This window comes from Ranitomeya imitator, chromosome 8 (genome assembly GCF_032444005.1).
Source record: "Ranitomeya imitator isolate aRanImi1 chromosome 8, aRanImi1.pri, whole genome shotgun sequence".
NCBI lineage: Eukaryota > Metazoa > Chordata > Amphibia > Anura > Dendrobatidae > Ranitomeya > Ranitomeya imitator.
In genome coordinates this window covers 67,091,850-67,113,179 of record NC_091289.1, presented here as the reverse complement: position 1 = coordinate 67,113,179, position 21,330 = coordinate 67,091,850, and the positions used below count along the sequence as shown (strand labels likewise).

General features: G+C 45.5%; 1 protein-coding gene across 1 annotated transcript in view; it reads right to left on the bottom strand.

Annotated features, from left to right (window-relative positions):
• The window catches only part of LOC138647795 (40-kDa huntingtin-associated protein-like), a 64,405-nt gene that overhangs the window by 28,906 nt on the left and 14,169 nt on the right, over positions 1–21,330 (bottom strand). Inside the window, exons 2-7 of the mRNA XM_069737057.1 lie at positions 21,068–21,114; positions 18,815–18,887; positions 18,396–18,555; positions 15,404–15,472; positions 13,837–13,957; positions 11,032–11,124 (exon numbers count right to left, since the gene is read on the bottom strand). Of these exons, the coding sequence (XP_069593158.1) occupies positions 11,032–11,124; positions 13,837–13,957; positions 15,404–15,472; positions 18,396–18,555; positions 18,815–18,887; positions 21,068–21,114 (563 nt within the window). The remainder of the gene's footprint in view (positions 1–11,031; positions 11,125–13,836; positions 13,958–15,403; positions 15,473–18,395; positions 18,556–18,814; positions 18,888–21,067; positions 21,115–21,330) is intronic.

The window sequence follows — 21,330 nt, the reverse complement described above, 5'->3', positions numbered from 1 at the left end:
GCTGTGTCGGGGAGAAAAGCAAGCGGTGCCGGGGAGAAAAGCAAGCTGTGCCGGGGAGAAAGCAAGCTGTGTCGGGGAGAAAAGCAAGCGGTGCCGGGGAGAAAAGCAAGCTGTGACGGGGAGAAAAGCAAGCTGTGACTGGGAGAAAGCAAGCTGTGACGGGGAGAAAGCAAGCTGTGACGGGGAGAAAGCAAGCTGTGACAGGGAGAAAGCAAGCTGTGACAGGGAGAAAAGCAAGCTGTGTCGGGGAGAAAGCAAGCTGTGCCGGGGAGAAAGCAAGCTGTGACGGGGAGAAAGCTGTGACGGGGAGAAAGCAAGCTGTGACGGGGAGAAAGCTGTGACGGGGAGAAAGCAAGCTGTGCCGGGGAGAAAAGCAAGCTGTGACGGGGAGAAAGCAAGCTGTGACGGGGAGAAAGCAAGCTGTGACGGGGAGAAAGCAAGCTGTGACGGGGAGAAAGCAAGCTGTGACGGGGAGAAAGCAAGCTGTGACGGGGAGAAAGCAAGCTGTGTCGGGGAGAAAGCAAGCTGTGTCGGGGAGAAAGCAAGCTGTGTCGGTGGTCCCCATGGGTCCCAGCTACTACGCCATTTGTTATATGTCTTCTAAAAACCTTTTACACATGAGGAAAAGCACTTTTTGTATGTTTGCTATGGACAGTAATGCCCCAATAATCTCTCTACCACACATGGCCCCCATTCATCACCTTTGTGCCTGGTTCTTCTCTGTTTGTTTAGTTCCTTTTATTTTGCTTGCACCCAATTCATTATTCTATTTGCATCTGTATTGAAGTCTATATTATATGTGCTTGTTTGTTTTGATTTATGTTTGTTTTCCGCCTTGTGGCCGGAGTTTAGTGATTCCAGATGATTTAGCCAGATTGATCAATTGCGGAAAATTTGGAGCGACTCATCTCCAGTCTTCCCTCCAACAAATTTTGGAGCATGCCAGTATTTTGGCTCAATTTTTGCACCATTTTGCAAAACGTGTGACTTTTGGTGCCAATAAGTCACAAAAACAGTTTAAGGCTATGTGCCCACGTTTAGGAAAGTGAGCAGAATTTTCCTGAGCAAATCCGGACTATTTTCGCAGGAAATCTGCACGCGTATTTTTTGCGCTTTTCTCGCATTTTTTTTTTTCAGTTTTTTTTCCGGAGCTTCCCAATGCAATAATATAGCGGGAAATCCACGAAAAATCTGAAAAATTAACCCACTTCTACCATTGGACGTACTATTCCGTCCATGTGGGGTGGGCCCTACTTCCCATATACTGAATAGTACGTCCAGCGCGATTAGCCGTGCTCACGGGGGGGGGGGGGGGAGCGCGGTCGATCGTGGCCGGGTGTCAGCTGATTATCGCAGCCAACATCCAGCACTATGTGACGGACCGCTCCTGGCACATTGACCCTCGGAACACTGCGATCAAAGATGATCGCATCGTTCTGGCGGTATAGGGAAGCATCGCGCAGGGAGGGGGCGTGCTTCCCTGAGACCCTCAGAGCAACGCGATGTGATCGTGTTGCTCCGAGGGTCTTCTACCTCCTCCTCCCTGCAGGCCCGGATCCAAAATGGCCACGGGGTTGCATCCAGGTCCTGCAGGGAGGTGGCTTTCAATCGCCTGCTCAGAGCAGGCGCCGGGAAGCCTCCCTGCACTGCCTGTCAGATCGCTGATCTGACACAGTGCACAGCAAAGTGTTAGATGAGCGATCTGTCACTTTACTGTGATGTCCCCCACTGGGGCAATGTAAAAAAGTTAAAAAAAAAAAATCCTAAATAAAGAAAACAAAAATTCTTCCAATAAATACATTTCTTTATCGAAATAAAAAAAAAAAACAATAAAAGTACACATGTTTAGTATCGCCGCATCCGTAACGACCCAACCTATAAATCTGTCCCACTAGTTAACCCCTTCAGTGAACACAGTAAAAAAAAAAAACGAGGCAAAAAACGACGCTTTATTATCATACCGCCAAACAAAAAGTGGAATAACACGCGATCAAAAAGACAGATATAAATAACCATGGTACCGCTGAAAGCGTCATCTTGTCCCAAAAAAAACGAGCCGCCATACAGCATCATCAGCAAAAAAATAAAAAAAGTTATAGTCCTGAGAATAAAGCGATGCCAAAATAATTATTTTTTATATAAAATCGTTTTTATCGTATAAAAGCGCCAAAACATAAAAAAATGATATAAATGAGGTGTCGCTGTAATCGTACTGACCCGAAGAGTAAAACTGCTTTATCTATTTTACCAAACGCGGAACAGTATAAACGCCTCCCCCAAAAGAAATTCATGAATAGCTGGTTTTTGGTCATTCTGCCTCACAAAAATCTGAATAAAAAGCGATCAAAAATTGTCACGTGCCCGAAAATGTTACCAATAAAAACGTCAACTCATCCCGCAAAAAACAAGACCTCACATGACTCTGTGGACTCAAATATGGAAAAATTATAGCTCTCAAAATGTGGTAACGCAAAAAATATTTTTTGCAATAAAAAGCATCTTTCAGTGTGTGACGGCTGCCAATCATAAAAATCCGCTAAAAAAGTAAATCAAACCCCCCTTCATCACCCCCTTAGTTAGGGAAAAATTAAAAAAATGCATTTATTTCCATTTTCCCATTAGGGTTAGGGTTGGGGCTAAAGATAGGGTTTGGATTACACATATGTGTATTACATTTTCCGCGATGCGTTTTTATCATGGAAACAAATGCAACATGTGCATAAAAATTGCAAAATGCATAAAAAATGATGGGATGCTTAATGTAAGCGTATTTGCAGCGGAAAACCGCCGAAAAAATGCAAAAAATCCAGAACGTGTGCACATAGCCTAAGATAGAGAAAAAAAGGCCATTTTTGACTTTGCGCCAAATTCAAGAATCGTGTGCGCAGTTTTGAAGAATCTGGTGAAAATCTGCAACTAATATCACAAGATAAAAAAAAAAAACAACAAAGGTTGAATCGGGGCCTTTAAGAAGCATGGATACAGTGATGTGACGGTTTTCCAACATTTTGTGGAACTAACCACTTGTTTGCATTTTTCATTGTATAGGTGGCTGTAGTCGCAGATCTCAGGGGCTGAGGCATTTTTTTGGACAGCAGCAAAAAGTGGATCCGACAAGGAGACCTATAATTCCTTTCTATATATTTCCCATTTCTTTCTAAGCAAACAATGAAGGTGTGATTAAAGGACATGTCGGCCAAACCTGCCCGCTCCCATAATGATGCCAGTAATGTGGACACACTTTTATGTAAAAAATAATAAGGATTAAATGCTCATTAGTGAACTATACCTCCACCCGCATAATAACCCAATGCCTGGACTAGTCACATACGTGATGACAGTCTGAACTGTACCAGACACAAACTTACACCGGCATTAAGGGCAGACTTATTACTGCTTTGTCTGTACGTGTTTTTGGCACAAATTAGAAAATCAACTAATATCGGCTGGATTTAATTTGGAATTGAGGAACATCCTACACCTGGACTACTTAAATCTACACTACATATAGCAGTTTGGAGCGGTCTAAGAACAATTTTGTTATCTTTGAACTTGTTAGAGAGAAGATCACATGTTTATTAATACATTTAAAATAAAATACACAGAGGATATTAGTATACCGACACCTCAAAACCACAAGAATACAGACAAGATGGGAAAATACCCAGACAAGAATGTACAACCTGAAATTTCAATGTTTACCACTAGATGGCAGTGTATAACCACAAATCAAAAGTAAAAAAACGATGCAGCAAATAAAGTAAAACCAAAGAACATAGGACACTAATCGAGTCCTTAGGTGCCAAAAATATGGCTCCCAAGAAGGCTGATAACTGGAAACAGGCACATAAACAAGAGTAGCCACAGCAATACAGTCTGGTAGGACACAGAACAGCAGTGACCAGAGACCCACCGCACATTATGCTATGGCAGCTTTGTCCCCAGAGCAGGCAAATAGTTTAGTTTTATTTTGTACTTGAGGTTATACACCACCACCTTGTGGTGGACATTGAGACTGCAGTGTGAAGCAGGTGTTTTCCCATGCAGCTTGTCTGTGTTAGGCTATGTGCACACGTTCAGGAATTCATGCAGAAAATTCCTGTGGAAATCCAGACATTTCTGCCAGATTTCCGCATGCGTTTTTTTTGCACGGCTTTTGCGCGGTTTTTCCCGGACATTTCCAAATGCATTAGACAGTGGGAAATCCGCGAAAAAAACCGCAAAATTAATGAACAGGTTCATTATTTTTCCACAATGCGTTTTTCATGCGGAAAAACACACATCATGTGCACAGAAATTGCGGATTCCATTATAAATGATGGGATGCTTAATGCATGCAGATTATTTGCAGTTTTATAGCGTTTTTATAGCGCAAAAACGCTAAAAAACTGCAAATAATCTGCAATGTGTGCACATAGCCTTACTTGTGTTGTCTCAATACTTATCTTAGACTAGATGGTGGCCCGATTCTAACGCATCGCATATTCTAGAAGATGTATGTATGTATATACGTCGCGCTGTGAGTGGGGTTTAAATTCCGTGCCAATATCGCTGATTGGTCGCGCCCGGCTGGCCGATCAGCGAAGCGTGGTTCAAATCTGGCGCCATTTTGCGGCTGGACTGCGCCTGTCGCTGATTGGTCGCGGCCGGCCAGGCACGACCAATGACCGAAGCGGTGTTTAAATACCGCGCCAATATCACTGATTGGTCGCGGCCGGCCGTGAGAGACCAATCACTGAAGCAGTGTTTAAATCCTGTGCCAATATCGCTGATTGGTGGCGGGCGGCCGGGCACGACCAATAAGCGAAGCGTGGTTTAAATCCCGCGTCAATTCGCGGCTGGGCTGTGTCGCTGATTGGTTGCAGGATGTCGGGGGTTCGGGGTGCTGGATGTTGGGGGTTCGGGGTGCAGGATATAGTACAGCCAAGTAGTATATAACACAGACACGTAGTAAGTAGTATATAGCATATCCACGTAGTATATAGCACAGCCACGTAGTATGTAGTATATGGCACAGCCACGTAGTATATAGCAGCCACGTTGCATATAGCACAGCTCGTACTATATAGCACAGCCACGTTGTATATAGCACAGCCATGTAGTATATAGCAGCCACGTTGCATATAGCACAGCTCGTACTATATAGCACAGCCAAGTAGTGTATAGCAGCCACGTAGTATATAGCACAGACCAAGTAGTATATAGCACAGACCAAGTAGTATATAGCACAGCCACGTAGTATATAACACAGCCCACGCAGTATATATCAGTCATGCAGTATATAACACAGCCCACGTAGTATACAGCAGTGTGGGCACCATATCTCTGTTAAAAAAAGAATTAAAATAAAAAATAGTTATATACTCACCCTCCGGGGTCCACCGAAGTTGTTCCGATGCGTGTGAGGCTGCCGCCAGCTTCCGTTCCCATTGATGCATTGCGAAATTACCCAGATGACTTAGCGGTCTCACGAGACCGCTAAGTCATCTGGGTAATTTTGCAATGCATCACTGGGAACGGAAGCTGGCAGCAGCCTCGCCGCTCGCACGCATCGGTGGACGGCGGAAGGTGAGAATAGCACCTTTTGTATTTTTAATTAATATTATTTTTAACATTATATCTTTTTACTATTGATGCTGCATAGACAGCATCAATAGTAAAAAGTTCGTCACGCAGAGTTAATAGCAGCGTTAACAGACTGCGTTACACCGCGTTATGCCGCGGTGTAACGCAGTCAGTTTAACAGACTGCTAGAACACTATGTGGGCGGCGGGCGCTGACTGGGAGGGGAGTATGGAGGGGGGCACTGACTGCAGGGGAGTAGGGAGCGGCTATTTCGCAGCCGGACTGTGCCCGTCGCTGATTGGTTGCGGCCGGCTGCCGGCGACCAATCAGCAACTTGGGATTTCTGTGACAGACAAACAAACAGACAGATAGACGGAAGTGCCTCTTAGACGATTATATACAGTATATAGATTCCAGCCTCCATTTACTACAGGGGCTATCCAGGACCTTAATTACATGTGCGGATGGATGGATGGGGCTAAGGACTACCAGGCCGGTAGCTGCTGACAATTCTCTATACATCTTCTAGACCTGTCTTCTGCCTTCGACACAGTCAACCACTCCTTCCTACTTCAAGATCTTGCCCTCTTCTGGATCTCCTCACATCTCTTTAACCGCACATTTAGTGTCTCTGACGCCACACTACCTCCTCATCCCACCCGCTCTCTGTTAGTGTCTGTCCTGAGACCCTTACTCTTCTCAATATATACTTGTGGCCTAAGAAAGCTCATAAAGTCCCATGGCTTCCAGGAGCCTCTATATGCTGATGACACTCAGATCTACCTCTCTGGCCCAGACGTCACCTCTCTGCTGTCCAGAATCCTGGAGTGTCTGAACTCATCATCTTTCCTCCATCTTACCTATCACAATTAACGACACCACCCTTTCTGCAGTCCCAGAAGTCCTCTAGCTCGGAGTTATCCTCTACTCTGTCCTGTCCTTCACATCGCACATCCAAGCTCTCTCCACCTCCTGCGGCCTCCAACTCAAAAATATTTCCAGAATTCATCCTTTCCTCAACTAAAATGTTAGTTCATGCCCCCATCATCTACTGCCTCAGCAAATGCAATCTCCTCTGTGGACTCCCAGCTAAAACTCTTCACTCTTGCACCTCTTTAGTCCATCATTAACTCTGCTGCCCGACTAATTCACCTCTCTCCACACTATTCTCTTCTTCAGCTCCCACTTCCCCAACATAACAAGTTCAAACTGCTAACCCTGACCTACAAAGCCTGTCTCTTCCATATATCTCCGAACCAATCTCTCGATACCTCCCCACATGTAATCTCTGGTCCTCACAGGACCTTCTCCTCTCCTCCACATTTATACGTTCCTCACCCAATCACCTCCAAGACTTCTCCTGAGTATCCCCCATCATGTCCAATTATCCACCACATTCAGAATGTTCAGATGTAACTTGAAAACCCATCTCTTCAAGAAAGCTTACAGCCTGCACTGACCCCGCTGTCAGGTGACACCACCACCAGAGCTGCCGAAACTCCACCCTCCAATCTACTGTCTCCTTCCCCACCATCCTGCAGATTGTAAGCCCACGAGGGCAGGGCCTCACCCCACTGTACCTGTCTGTCATTGTCAGTTTGTTCTCTGTAATCTCTAGTTGTGTTTTGTATGTAACCCGTCCTCATGTTCACACCATGGAATCAATAATAACTACTTGCCTGTTCTGCCCAGGAACGACCTCTGGAGGCCAAGGGATTCTCCTGCTTCATTCACCTCATCAACAGAGCAGTCCTTCTTTTTCCGGGCTGCTCTGCTCTAATGACGGGACGTCACTACCAATGTCATGCTGATTGGCAGCGACACTTAGGTAGAAATGAACCAGCTGTCAATCAGCATGACATCAACAGGGTCGACCCGTCAACAAAAAAGAGCGGAAGAGGCTGCTCTGTGGATGGGCAGTCACTGGAAGCAAGGGAATTGCTCGGAGGAGCGGTCAGTAATTGCTCTGAGCTGCCAGAAAAGCCAAATAGTTTCCAACCACCTGCCTGTTAGCCCTTAGCCCCATATACAACAATAATACAAGTCTCCCCTTTAATGGAAGGTCACTATTACAGACTTGCCTTCGTCATTAAAGGGCCACTGTCACCCCCCTGCAGCCGTTATAAACTAAAAGAGCCACCTTGTGCAGCAGTAATGCTGCATTCTAACAAGGTGGCTCTTTTAGTTTTGTGTTCAGGTATTATTAAAATAAAGCGTTTTGAAACTCTGCAGAAATACCTGTCTTTGTCCACGGAGGCGGGTCTGAAGCCTCCTCTGTGAAGTGCCCAACAGCCGTCACTCACATCTTCTGGGGCGATGGTTGCCGCCCCCTGCACGCTGTTTTCTTTTCAAATCCAACTCTCACCCACGTCCCCCGCCCCCCGCCTTCCAGCCAGCTAGCAGTCAAGTTTCGTAGGTTGTTTCTTTCCCGGCGATTGCTATGAGCAGAAGGAGGAGGCGGCAGGATGAGCTCAGCTGAATAGCCAGAGGCTGGAAGGCGGGGACGTGGGTGAGAGTCTGAGACATGCAGTGCGCATGCCCAGGAATCCTAGCCCCGCACTGTGCATAATGCATAACACAGTGCGGGGCAGGGAGTCCCGAGGTGGGTGGCCGCACTGCCAGCACAGGCGCAGTCTGCAAGCCTGGCTGTGACGTCAGACAGCCAGAGCTTACTGCGCCTGCCCCACAAATATTTACACAGCGCCGGCGCCGAATTTGAAAAGAAAACAGCGTGCAGGGGGCGGCGACCATCGCCCCAGAAGATGTGAGTGACGGCTGTTGGGCACTTCACAGAGGAGGCTTCAGACCCGCCTCCGTGGACAAAGACAGGTATTTCTGCAGTTTCAAAACGCTTTATTTTAATAATACCTGAACACAAAACTAAAAGAGCCACCTTGTTAGAATGCGGCATTACTGCTGCACAAGGTGGCTCTTTTAGTTTATAACGGCTGCAGGGGGTGACAGTGGCCCTTTAAGTCTCCATACAACCTGAGATTAATGCATTTTTCACTTTCTTTTTTTACATATCAGGTAATCACTGATCATTTGTTCACTGCAACTTTGACGGCTTTAACCGATAAGGGGAGAGTGGCCTCTAAACCAGTGTGTGTCACTGCTCATTGCACAGTGGAAGCCATCAGTGATGCATCACCCCTTATTCTGCTGTATGCCAAGTGTCCGGATATTGGAATATCAGTACCATCCAAACAGATGGCCGAGACTGCATGTCTGCGACAGTGACCTAGGCATGAATGAAGACTTGATGCTGGAATATTCCCATAGCCGGAGACTGTATGATGTGTGGAAAATGTGCACATCTCAGAGTATTAGAAGAATTTCATGACTTGTTACTTATTTCACCCCAGGCCATTTCCCGTTTCTGTTTTTCGCTCCCCTTCTTCCCAGAGCCATAACTTTTTTATTTTTCTGTCAATATGGCCATGTGAGGGCTTGTTTTTTTGCAGGACAAGTTGTACTTTTGAATGACACCATTGGTTTTAACATATTGTGTACTGGAAAACAGGAAAAAAAATTGCAAGTGTGGTGAAACTGCAATCCCACAGTTGTCTTTTGTTTGGCTTTTTTGCTAGGTTCACTAAATGCTAAAACTGACCTGACATTATGATTCTCCAGGTCATTACGAGTTCATAGATATCAAACACATATAGTGGTGAAAAAAAAATCTAAACTTTGGTAAAAAAAGAAAAAAAGGTGCCATTTTCCGATACCCGTAGCGTCTCCATTTTTCGTGATCTGGGGTCAGGTGAGGGCTTATTTTTTGTGTACAAAGCTGCCGTTTTGAATGATACCATTTTGGTGCATACACGATCTTTTGATCTCCCGTTATTGTATTTTAATGCCATATCTCGGCGACCAAAAAACATAATTCTGGGGTTTTAACTTTTTTTCTCATTACGCCGTTTAGCGGTCAGGTTAATCCTTTTTTTTATTGATAGATCAGGCGATTCTGAACGCGGCGATACCAAATATGTGTAGGCTTTTTTTTGTATTGTTTTATTTTGAGGTGAAGGGGGGGGGTATTTGAAATTTTATAATTTTTTTCTATTTTTGTAATATTTTTATAAACTTTTTTTTTTTTTTTACTTTTGGCATGGTTCAATAGTCTTCATGATTGCCTCTGCTACATACAGGCAATGATCAGATCACCAGCCACCGGGTGGAACTCATAGCAATCTGGCTATGACAACCATAGAGGTCTGCTGGAGACCTCTGGTTGTCATGCCGACACATCGGTGACCCGTCATTACATGACAGGGTCACCGATGGGCTGGATTTCCGGAGCGCTTCCCGGAAACGTGAGTATTTAACGGGTTAACAGCCGCAGGTGGATTGTGATTCCGCCCACAGCTGTTTTGAGGCACATGTCAGCTGTTCAAAACCGTTGACATGTGCTGGGAAAAATGTGGGCTCAGCGCCAGAGCCCACATCAAAGGGAGGGATTCTGAAGTGGACGTATTATTACGCCCAACGTCGTAAAGGGGTTAACAAATCCGCAATCATGACCTAATAATAAATGGAGGCATGAATAGAAATGAAATATATGGCTACACAGTATATAGATTTCATGCAGTGGTGATAAAAGCAAATCATATGATCATAAGTAGTGTTGAGCGATACCGTCCGATACTTGAAAGTATCGGTATCGGATAGTATCGGCCGATACCCGAAAAATATCGGATATCGCCGATACCGATATCCGATACCAATACAAGTCAATGGGACATCAAGTATCGGAAGGTATTCTCATGGTTCCCAGGGTCTGAAGGAGAGGAAACTCTCCTTCAGGCCCTGGGATCCATAGGGATGTGTAAAATAAAGAATTAAAATAAAAAATATTGATATATTTACCTCTCCGGCGGCCCCTGAACTCAGCGCGGGTAACCGGCAGGCTTCTTTGTTCAAAATCAGCGCTTTTAGGACCTGAGAATCACGTCCCGGCTTCTGATTGGTCGCGGGCCGCCATGTGACCGCCACGCGACCAATCACAAGCCGCGACGTCACCGCAAGCTATTAACGCGCTCATTTTTAAAAATGAGCGCGTTAATGACTTTCAAAGACGTAGCGGCTTGTGATTGGTCGCGTGGCGGTCACATGGGCGGCCCGCGACCAATCAGAAGCCGGGACGTGATTCTCAGGTCCTAAAAGCGCTGATTTTGAACAAAGAAGCCTGCCGGTTACCCGCGCTGAGTTCAGGGGCCGCCGGAGAGGTAAATATATCAATATTTTTTATTTTAATTCTTTATTTTACACATCTCTATGTATCCGATACCGATACCCGATACCACAAAAGTATCGGATCTCGGTATCGGAATTCCGATACCGCAAGTATCGGCCGATACCCGATACTTGCGGTATCGGAATGCTCAACACTAATCATAAGGGTTTCTATCACTTCACATGGCGTACATTTCTCCATACAGAGCGTGATCTGACTGCTCTCCTTACCTACTGGCACATTGTTTCCTGGGGTATGAAGACCCTTCTCCTGAGCCAAAAGCTGCATCTCTGTGAACACAGCGAGAGCGCCGTCATAATCTCCTGCAGACGAGAGGGATACAGCAGAAGTCAGCCGAGGAACAGAAGCAGAATTATCCATGGAGAGAATGGCTGACTATACAGCAGTGTTCACAAAATCTGTATACTAGTAATTATCTCCAGCATTGGGAACATCGCACACTGCTTACTAAGGCAAAACATGAGGAGAAATGTGGATCATTTCTAACTACTTTACAGAAAACAACAAAAACGGAACATTGGGCTGTTCACAAAAATAGCAGTGTCTGCATGTGTCTTTACAATCTCACAATATACTATTTTTTGAGGATTTAGCTTTCCTGTGGATCCCTAACCTGAGATTTAGTTGTTACACACACTTTTGTAGATCTCTGTTGCATAGAGTCACCATCTTCTGGCCCCGGTCACCTGTTATTCCAGCCCAGGATGCTTGGATTACATCCCATAATCTCTTGGCAGTTGTTGGCTTTGTCTCCGAAACTGGATTTTTGATGTCACCCCACAAGTGTTCTGTCGGATTAAGGTCTGGGGATTGGGCTGGACATTCCATAACCTCAATTTTGTTGTGCTGGAACCAAGATTTTGCTCGTTTACTGGTGTGTTTAGGGTCGTTGTCTTGGTGAAACACCCATTTCAAGGGCATATCCTCTTCAGCGTAGGGCAACATGACCTCTTCAAGTATTTTACTGTATGGAAACTGGTCCATGATCCCTGGTATACGGTAAATAGGTCCTGCACCATAGTAAGAGAAACATGCCCATATCATGATGCTTGCACCACCATGCTTCACTGTGTGCAGAGTGTACTGTGGCCTCAATGCAGAGTTCGCCTGACAAACTGTCTGCGGCTCTTGGACCCAAAAAGAATAATTTTATTTTCATCAGACCACATAATGTTTCTCCATTTCTCTTTAGGCCAGCTGATGTGTTCTTTGGAAAATTGTATCCACCTCAGCGCATGTCTTTTTTGTTTTAGCAGTGGGACTTTGCGGGAACTTCTTGCTCGGAGATTAGCGTCACACAGGCGTCTTCTGTCACAGTCCTCACAGGTAACTCGAGACGGCCTGTGATCATCCTGGAGCTGATCATTGGCTGAGCCTCTGCCATTCTGGCTATTCTTCCATCCATTGGAATTATAGTCTTCCGTTTTTCACATTTCCATCATGGTGGTCCTTGCTGTCGGAGAAGCCTCCTTGTCGCCCAGCACTGGCTCCCGTCAGTGAAGCGTTGGGCAGCAAGAGTTAATGTCAATGTAGCTACAAGCAAAATTACATTTCTTTCGTGACACACTGTACTTCATTTAGGTTGATCTGATTTGCATTTATTTATGAGAATATTTTTTTTAGTTGTTTTGTAGTCCTCTTCGGGGACTTGAACTTGCGATCATCTGATTGCTTGTGCTGTATACAGAAATACCACAATATAGTAAAAATCATGGCGTTCTTTGAACGTCAACCAGAAGCTGGCTATCACAGAAGTACCACCATGACTGGCACAGTGGTCTGCAGCAGACCCTTGGCTGGAACCCATCGGAGCCCAGTGATCATGTTACAGGAGCACCGATGGGCTGTGGAAGAAGCTCCGCTTTACGTGCGATTGTTACAAGCAGATGATGACTGAATGTTGCGGCCATCATTTGCCGGCCAAGATGCGGGCTCAGTTCAAGGGACCACATCAAAGTCAGGGAGACGACATATGACGTATTAATAATTCATATGTTGGAAAAAAAAGGTAAAGAACTCACCCATTAACATATTCAAAACTGCTGCCAGGAAGTTTGTTACACTTAAAGGAGTATTCCCATCTCTGAGATCCTATCCCAATATGTAGTAGGTGTAATAAGAATATTAGCAAATACCTCTAATAACAAATGTAGTATAGTTCTCCTGAGTACTCCAAGTGAAGGGCATTGCAAAGATTAGGTATCCATGGTTACAACCACTAGCAACTAACTGTCAGTATATGAGTGGTCGCAACCATAAATAATTAAGCACTGCCCTGCACGTGGTGTAAGCAACTTAGGTTATCAGGAAGGAGAACTATACTACATTTCTAACTGGGGGTATTTTCTAATATTATTATTACATCTACTATATATTGGGATAGGATCTTGGAGATGGGAATACCCCCTTAAGGTGCCTCAATATTTTTTACACGGAAATATTGCTTCATTGTCCCAAGGGGTAATAATAGAAAATATCCCCCAGAATTTCTCCTGAAATCAGCAATACCCCACAAGTGGTCAAAAACTACTATCTGCACACAGGAGGGCTCCGAAGGGAAGGAGAATAGGCTGTGGACGCCATGCTGGATTTGGAGAGCCCCTGAAGTGACAAAATAGCAGAAACTCCCAGTATGTGACCCCATTTAAGAGGAAGACCACTCTAGTGCTGTTTTAGCCCCAGATTTTTCATTTCAACAAGAGGTAACAGAAGAAAACGGACCCCACAATTTGGGACGTAACTTCTCTGGATGTTCAGCACTACTCCGCACGAGGTTGGGAGCTACTACATGGGCACACAGCAGGGCTCTGGAGAGGAGCGCCATGTCTGTGGGGGCCATGTGCAGAGTCCCTGAGGGGCCAGAACAGCAGAAACTCCCCATCTGTGACCCCATTTTAGAAATTAAAACCCTTAGGAATTGTGCCTGTAGGTGGACTCCCCATCTTATCACGATTTAACATGTCGATGACAGTAAGCAATGAGGTACATGTAGTGATAGTCGGGCAGTGACTCACGTGTCATGATCTTACACGACGCGACGTATCCAAGAGACAGAAGACATTCGATGGGGACTTGTGTCTGTAACTCCGCTGCTCGCTGGAAATAAACCACAGCCTCACCGAGCTTGTTCATGTCCTGCATGAAAACAACACTAAATACTTCGGGTTCGGCAAAACAACATTTCTTTTATTCCACATTTTCCTTACAAACATTTTTATTTCTACAATATAACTGTAAGGAAATCCATTCCTGACCTTGGAAGAGCAATGCTTCTCATAGACTGGTTGATAGAAGATGGGGAAACTATTTTTCACATGTAAGAAAAACTGATGAAACTCGGACCAATGACGTTGATGAAAATCGGTCCGTTTTTCTCGTACGTGGAAAAAACTGAAGTCTGAATGATTCCCAACAAACACAACAGTCAGGACTTAATAGGGTGATGGCTGTTATCTCTATAGTGCCAATGTGTGAGGAGGTTACGCTACAGGAACGTAGGAAGTACAAAACAAGGTTATTTTATCTGCTACACTAGAAAAACAAATACTACACTTATAGGATCATCAGGAAACAAGGGAACATTGTATTCAATGCGCTTCAAACTGGAAAATATTTTCCAAAAACATCATCAGACTAGTTTCCCCCTCTTCCAACATCAGACTAGTTTCCCCCTCTTCCAATATCCCCAAATTGTTCTATCCCAAATGTATTAATGAGGGTGATGGTGACACCTGCTCGGCTTCTTTCCACAGACCGTACACTGCTCTGTGAAGGGCCAGACCTACAATTCCACCACGTTTCTACCCACAATGGGGTCTTATTAATGGCCAGCAACGGGAGAAAGCACAGAGCGCTATGGTGGAAGTGTACCCAGATTTTAGACCAGGGGTCCCCAACTCCAGGCCTCGAGGGCCGCCAACAGTGCAGGTTTTCAGGATATCTTTAGTATTGCATCGGTGGTAATGTGATCATCTGCACAGGTGATGATTCCAACCCCTGTGCAATACTAAGGAAATCCTGAAAACCTGCACTGTTGGCGGCCCTCGAGGCCTGGAGTTGGGGACCAATGTTTTAGACATTACAATTGACCCCCGGGCTTCTCCGATGCATCCCACCAGTTCAGTTTCTGATAATCTGAGCAGCCTACAGAAAGGTGAGATCAGGCAACAGCTTATATACAAATGGCCAGATAAGTCAATGGGAATTCGCCAGCCCCTTCCTATCACGCCTCCTGAAGGTTCGGGGGCAACAATAAGCACATTATGGAATTGTAATTTAGGAAATTAAATATTATCTTCAAAATAGTTACAATGAGCCATGGCTACCATTTACCACGGAAGTCACGACACTATGCCAGACCCACCAGACGGATCGAATCTGAGCCGATTATGACCTCAACCAGATTGTATTAAGGCTTCCAGAAATTGACACAGAGCTGCATCTTGTAATATTCCTGCCTCTAAAATAACACAAACCCTTCACAAAGCCAACACGAATGAGAATGATGACTAAAAGGAAAACAAAGTTCACGAATGACAAAGTTACAACAATGTAAGAGAAGCAAAACAATCCAGAAAATACCTTTAGGGAATTTCCCAGCTCCAGACACAAACTGGCTGCCATGACGGGCTGGTTCAGCTCAATGTAAACCTGGAACAGGAGAAACCAAGGGATTTATTAACTTACCAAGGACATGAGTGTCCGGCTGATGAGAACTAACACTCAGTAAGGTTTCACCTTCCCGGGGGACCCTCTTATGGCAGGGGATGATGTCTTAGCATGAATGCCGGAGATCTGTTACTCACAGTTCACACTAGGATTGTGCAAACACTTTCATCATTGAGATCCTCGAGGACACTCTTTGAACTCTACAAAGTACCTCAGTCAAAGTCGGTCAATCGAGATTTCAGATGAAGAAAATGTTAAATAAACACCAAGTCCAGATCAAGAGAAAAGTAGATTCCTAGAATGTGGAAAGTGTTTACTAATGGAAGCAGAGCGATGGTGACTAAGTGTATGAGATGTGTGCAGACATGTTCTCCACCATCCAACAAGTCCTTGTGCCAAGACAAAGAGGTGACAACTGGGGGGGATAATTCACTCCTAGTAAGGCCATCGTGGCCCATCTTCATCCTGGGAGCCATTAGTGCGCTCTGGCGATCCCAGCCACTTCAGTGAAGTGCCTACAAACTCAAGAAAATGGAGCGTCTAAGCGCTGCTCATGTTCGGCCACCACTGACAGCCTGCAGCGGTGGCCATCACCCTAAGCTTTGAGTGTTCGGCCACCACTGACAGCCTGCAGTGGTGGCCATCACCCTAAGCTTTGAGCTGTGTACAGAGAAGAATGAGTGATTCCAGGAGAACGTTGGTACAATTTAATAAGCTTTACACGGGAAAGCAATGTCTACTGACACCCATCTTTGATGATAGGAATAGCCCTCTATAGGGAGTATATCTTGTGATTCATCCTGCCCAGACCGCCGCAGGTACCACAAATGGCAGCGTGGGCACACACATGCAGAAAGGTGTATTATTCTCTGAAAGGCTCTAGTTTTATAGAGAACATATAAACAAACTGTGAAGATCCGGCTGGGGACCGTAGCTGGGGACTAGTCGGCCTCCGCCCCCTTCGCTGCTCTTGGGAAATGCTAGGTCTCTCCCAATGTACACCACAGAGACCTGTCCATCACCTCCAGCAGTGCTGGGAGGAGCTGGCCAGAGGTGGCTTTAGGCCATGTGCACACGTTCAGGATTTTTCGCGTTTTTTTCGTGTTTTTTCGCTATAAAAACGTGATAAAAACGCGAAAAAAACGCTTACATATGCCTCCTATTAATTACAGTGTATTCCGCATTTCTAGTGCAAATGTTGCTTTTTTTTCCGCGAAAAAATCGCATTGCGGAAAAAAAAGCAACATGTTCATTAAAACTGCAGAATTGCGGGGATTCCGCACACCTAGGAATGCATTGATCTGCTTACTTTCCGCATGGGGCTGTGCACACCATGCGGGAAGTAAGCAGATTATGTGCGGTTGGTACCCAGGGTGGAGGAGAGGAGACTCTCCTCCACGGACTGGGCACCATATAATTAGTAAAAAAAAAAAGAATTAAAATAAAAAATAGTCATATACTTACCCTCTGATGGCCGCGGTGTCTTCCCGCCTCTCTGCGCTGCATGCTGCCGCTTCTGTTCCTATAGATGCTCTGTGTGAAGGACCTACGATGACGTCACGGTCCTGTGATTGGTCACGTGACCGCTCACGTGACCGCGACATCATCGAAGGTCCTGCACACACACACCATCTATAGGAATGGACGCCGCTGAGGAGATCGGCTGTCTGCAGGGTGAGTATAACCATTTTTTAAAATTTTTTTTATTATTTTTAAACATTCTATCTTTTACTATAGATGCGGCATAGGCAGCATCTATAGTAAAAAGTTGGTCACACTTGTCAAACACAGTCAGTTTTCCAAGCGATGCTACAGATCGCTTGGAAAACTTTAGCATTCTGCAAGCTAATTTCGCTTGCAAAATGCTAAGAAAAACGTGAAAAAAACGCAAAAAAAACACAAAAAAAAAGATGCGGATTTCTTGCAGAAAATTTCCGGTTTTCTTCAGGAAATTTCTGCAAGAAATCCGGACGTGTGCACATACATTAGACTACTCTGGTTTATGGTCGTGGTCCCCAGACAGACCTTCAATGTATATTTACTCTGAAACACCGGGGCCATTCTGAGGATACAATCCCTGGCTACACTGGTGCAGTCAGCTGCCATTCTTGCTGCCCACGGTTTGAATATCATGAATCGCCTGACAGGTTTCCTTTAACGTAAAATATTGCAAATTCTAAATTTGTCTCATGCTTGATAAAAAACGGATTGAAAGGCAACCCACAGGAGTGGTAGTGTTATCGGAGCTGGTGGCTGTAGAGTGACTCTCCCAGTGTAGAAGCTGCCCGTGAATCTGTGCAGACATGCTAAGGATGTGCAGCTTAGAGGGATTGTCCACGACTAGGACAACCCCTAAATGTTCGGCCCTGATAAAATAATAAAGCCTATACTCACCTCCATGCCGACTCCGTTCGAGCGGTCCCGGGGCTGTGATGCGGTGGAATGACTCATGATGCCCGGCGTCCATTCAGCACAGGCATCACTTTCTCCCCCTTGAACAAACCGAACATCCAGGCCACAGCTGATCCCCGGCGTCCTCTTCATGACCAGTTTGTCCGAAGGCAGAGACAGTGACACCTGTGCTGATTGGGTGCCGGCGTTACGTGTTACAACACAGCCCCGGAGAGAGCGAACGCTGACACCGCAGGAATGGCACCGGCATGGGAGGGGAGTACAGGCTTTATTTTTTATTGTTTTATTGGGGGCAAAACATTCAGGTTAAGAAGGGGTTGTCCTAACAGTGGACAACCCCTTTAATGTAGGCAGCAGTATCATTCCCCAAGGAACACAAAAATGACACACTGTTTGATGAGTTGGTGCCCAGATACGGTAAATGACCCCACTATATATGAAAGTAAGGCGGCTATTTGTGCACCACGTGGGCCAGGAGTAACCTATAGCTAACCTTGATTGCAAAGCTGTAGCAGTTAATGGCTGCCTGCAAATGTTCCTCAAACCCTGGACATTTTAATCGTTGAGTCTCCTTCTCCTCCTGCAAAAAGAGGCGGGCGGCCTCAGTCAGGGCCATGGCTTCTCCGGGGGCATTGAACAGCGTCTGCTCACACCTACAGAACAAACCACAAGTGAAATGTAGTCCAGCACCCTGCATTACTATAGGCAGGTTTATAATATTAGACAGAGTAGGACCATCCCGATCAGGGTCACCTTGCTGTGGTGGGATGGCTGTTATGTTATTTGTGATCAAACAGTGTTACTAAGAACCCAAAGTTATTTAAATGCGCTTTTGCTTTTTGCTTATTTAGTTACAGCAGGGTTTATGATCATTTTACTTCTTGTAGGTTTTATAGGCAGAGATGTACATACCGAGCCATGGCCAGGTTACAGAACCCGGCATACTGGAGACAGTCCTGCTGCTTCAGCTCTTTTGCCAGTTGACCTAAGAGACAAATAACCACAATGAACCTAAATACAAGACTGTGACAGCAAAATTCAGAAACACGCCACGCCCTGCGAAATGTGATGTTCCAGCCTCCTTGTTGGAGGACTTTAGATAATCGCACTATAATAGCACGTAGGCTGCTGTCATCATTATCCATGTCACCTACCATGGAGAAGTAATGTCCAACAGGACACACGGTCAGCCTGTAGCAGGCTAGGGTTGTCACAGTCCGGGTCACTAACACGTCTATGGCCAGAAACCTACAGAAATGGAACTGTGTGTACAACATTCACAGGATGGAGGACGGTTTACCAAAAATGAGAGGGAGGTGATGTCAAGAACAAAAGCAAAACCTCTCCAAGATGGAAAACACCAGATGTTTCTGTTGGATCTGTGTACAGTCATTGCCAAACGTTTTGAGACTGACACAAATTTGCTACTAGAGTGTTTCAGATCATTTAGTCAGAGGTTTCTATGGTTCCTGAAGAACAATTATCAGCATTTCATAAGTTTTCATACTTTTATAGAAAAATACATCAAGTCTATGGAAATTCTCAATATTTACAGCGTTGACCCTTAATTTTCAAGCTTCTGTCCTTCGCCTTGTCAGCTGAATATCAGCTCCTGGGCCAAATCCTGACGGATGGCAACTAGTGATGAGCGAACGTGCTTGGGTGCTAACCGAGTGACTTTGGCGTGCTCAAACACTATGTTCAAGTCCCCGTGGCTGCATGTCTCACAGTTGTTAGACAGCCGTAACACTTGCAGGGATTTCCTGTTTGTTAGGTAATCCCTCCATGAGCTGCGGGTGTCGAACATACTCGAGACATGCAGGTGCGGGGACTCGAACATATTTTTTGAGCATGACGAAGTCACTCGGTTAGCACGTGAGCACGTTCCCTCATCAATAATGGCAACTCATTCTTGTCACAACATTGCGTGGGATTCATCACAATTTCTGTATTTTTCTGCCCGCCTGCTTCTTGAGGATTGACCACAAGTTCTCAATTGGATTGAGATCTGAGGAGTTTCCTGACAATGGACTCAAAGTTTCACAGGTTTTTTCACTGAGCCATTCACCGTATTTTTCAGACTATAAGATGCACCTTTTCCCAAAAAATTTCTAGAGGAAAAAGGAATTGTGTCCTATAGTCCATATGTAGCTTACCGTGGGGGCTGCTTAGGAGCAGGGTCACAGGATGACGGTAGGAGTGGGGCAATGCGGCAGGCTCTGGGCTATGAGGAGGGGGTGTCCGGGCAATGTGAAACAGGCCTTCAGTAAAATTATGCCAGTTGTTATCAATGACGAGCCAAGAGCTAAATCTGAGCATGCGCCGCCTCAGAAGATTGCCGGGAGATCAATGAGCACAGCGGGGACTCTGCTCCCGCCTCCCCGGGAAAGCCCCTCCTCCGAGTCCAGGGTCCGCAGCACCACCCCACTGCTGCTGTCAAATGACGCACATGTAACCCTATTCCTGCCTCGTGTGACCCTGCTCCACGCCCCAATAAGCTATATTCAGACGACTAATACACACCAGAAACCCCTGACATACATGCCTGATTCTGATGACAGGTTAAAAATTTTTTTTTTTTCCTCCTCTAAACTAAGGGGTGCGTCTTATGGTCCAAAAACACGCCAGTTACTTTTGCCTTGTGATATGGTCTCCAGCATTAAATCGCTCCTAGACAGTTGGGAGAAGTTGCTCTCGGAGGCTGATCGGATCCTATTCTTTATTCATGGCAGTGCGAGTCCCCTCCATGGATGAAAAGTAACCCACACATGAATGATCTGAATGCATTACAATTGGAATGACACAAGGCTCGTTGTAGCCCTCACCTTTTCTTCTCTGGAAAATCATTCTTCCAGATGCCCCAGTCCCATGGGGCTTCATCAGAGAAAATAACTACAGGAAGTACAGTGATGAGACTGCAGAGGACTGGGGTAAATGGATCGCCTCTGGTGAAGCCCCTCCAGATCTAACAGGTATAATATTCCCCCGTTCTGCTAATCAGGGAGGGTCCGTGAGGGCAGACCTCCACCAATCAACAAGTTATCACCTTTCCGGTAGTTATTTTCACTGAACTATCCCATTAATGTCCTAGAAAAAGGCCACAAAGCCCTATATACCATAGTGGAAGAAGAGTTTAGACCACAGTAAAGTCTGGAAAGCACTTACCAAACTGTTCACTGGCTTCTGCAACATTGGGCTTCCGCAGAAATCGTCTACAAAGAGAAATTTACATATCAGAAATGGCTGAAATTGTGTTCTCATGTATTGAGAATCGAACGTGATGAGGAAATCTTGGCTGTGGCTCATCTCTCACTTCCTCTTCAGGTTCAATTCGACAGGAGGCGGGAACAGCGACACCAGCACTGATAGGGCGCCGGGGTCAGGCGTCACAATCACAGGACAGCTCTGGGACTTCCAGTGCTGACACT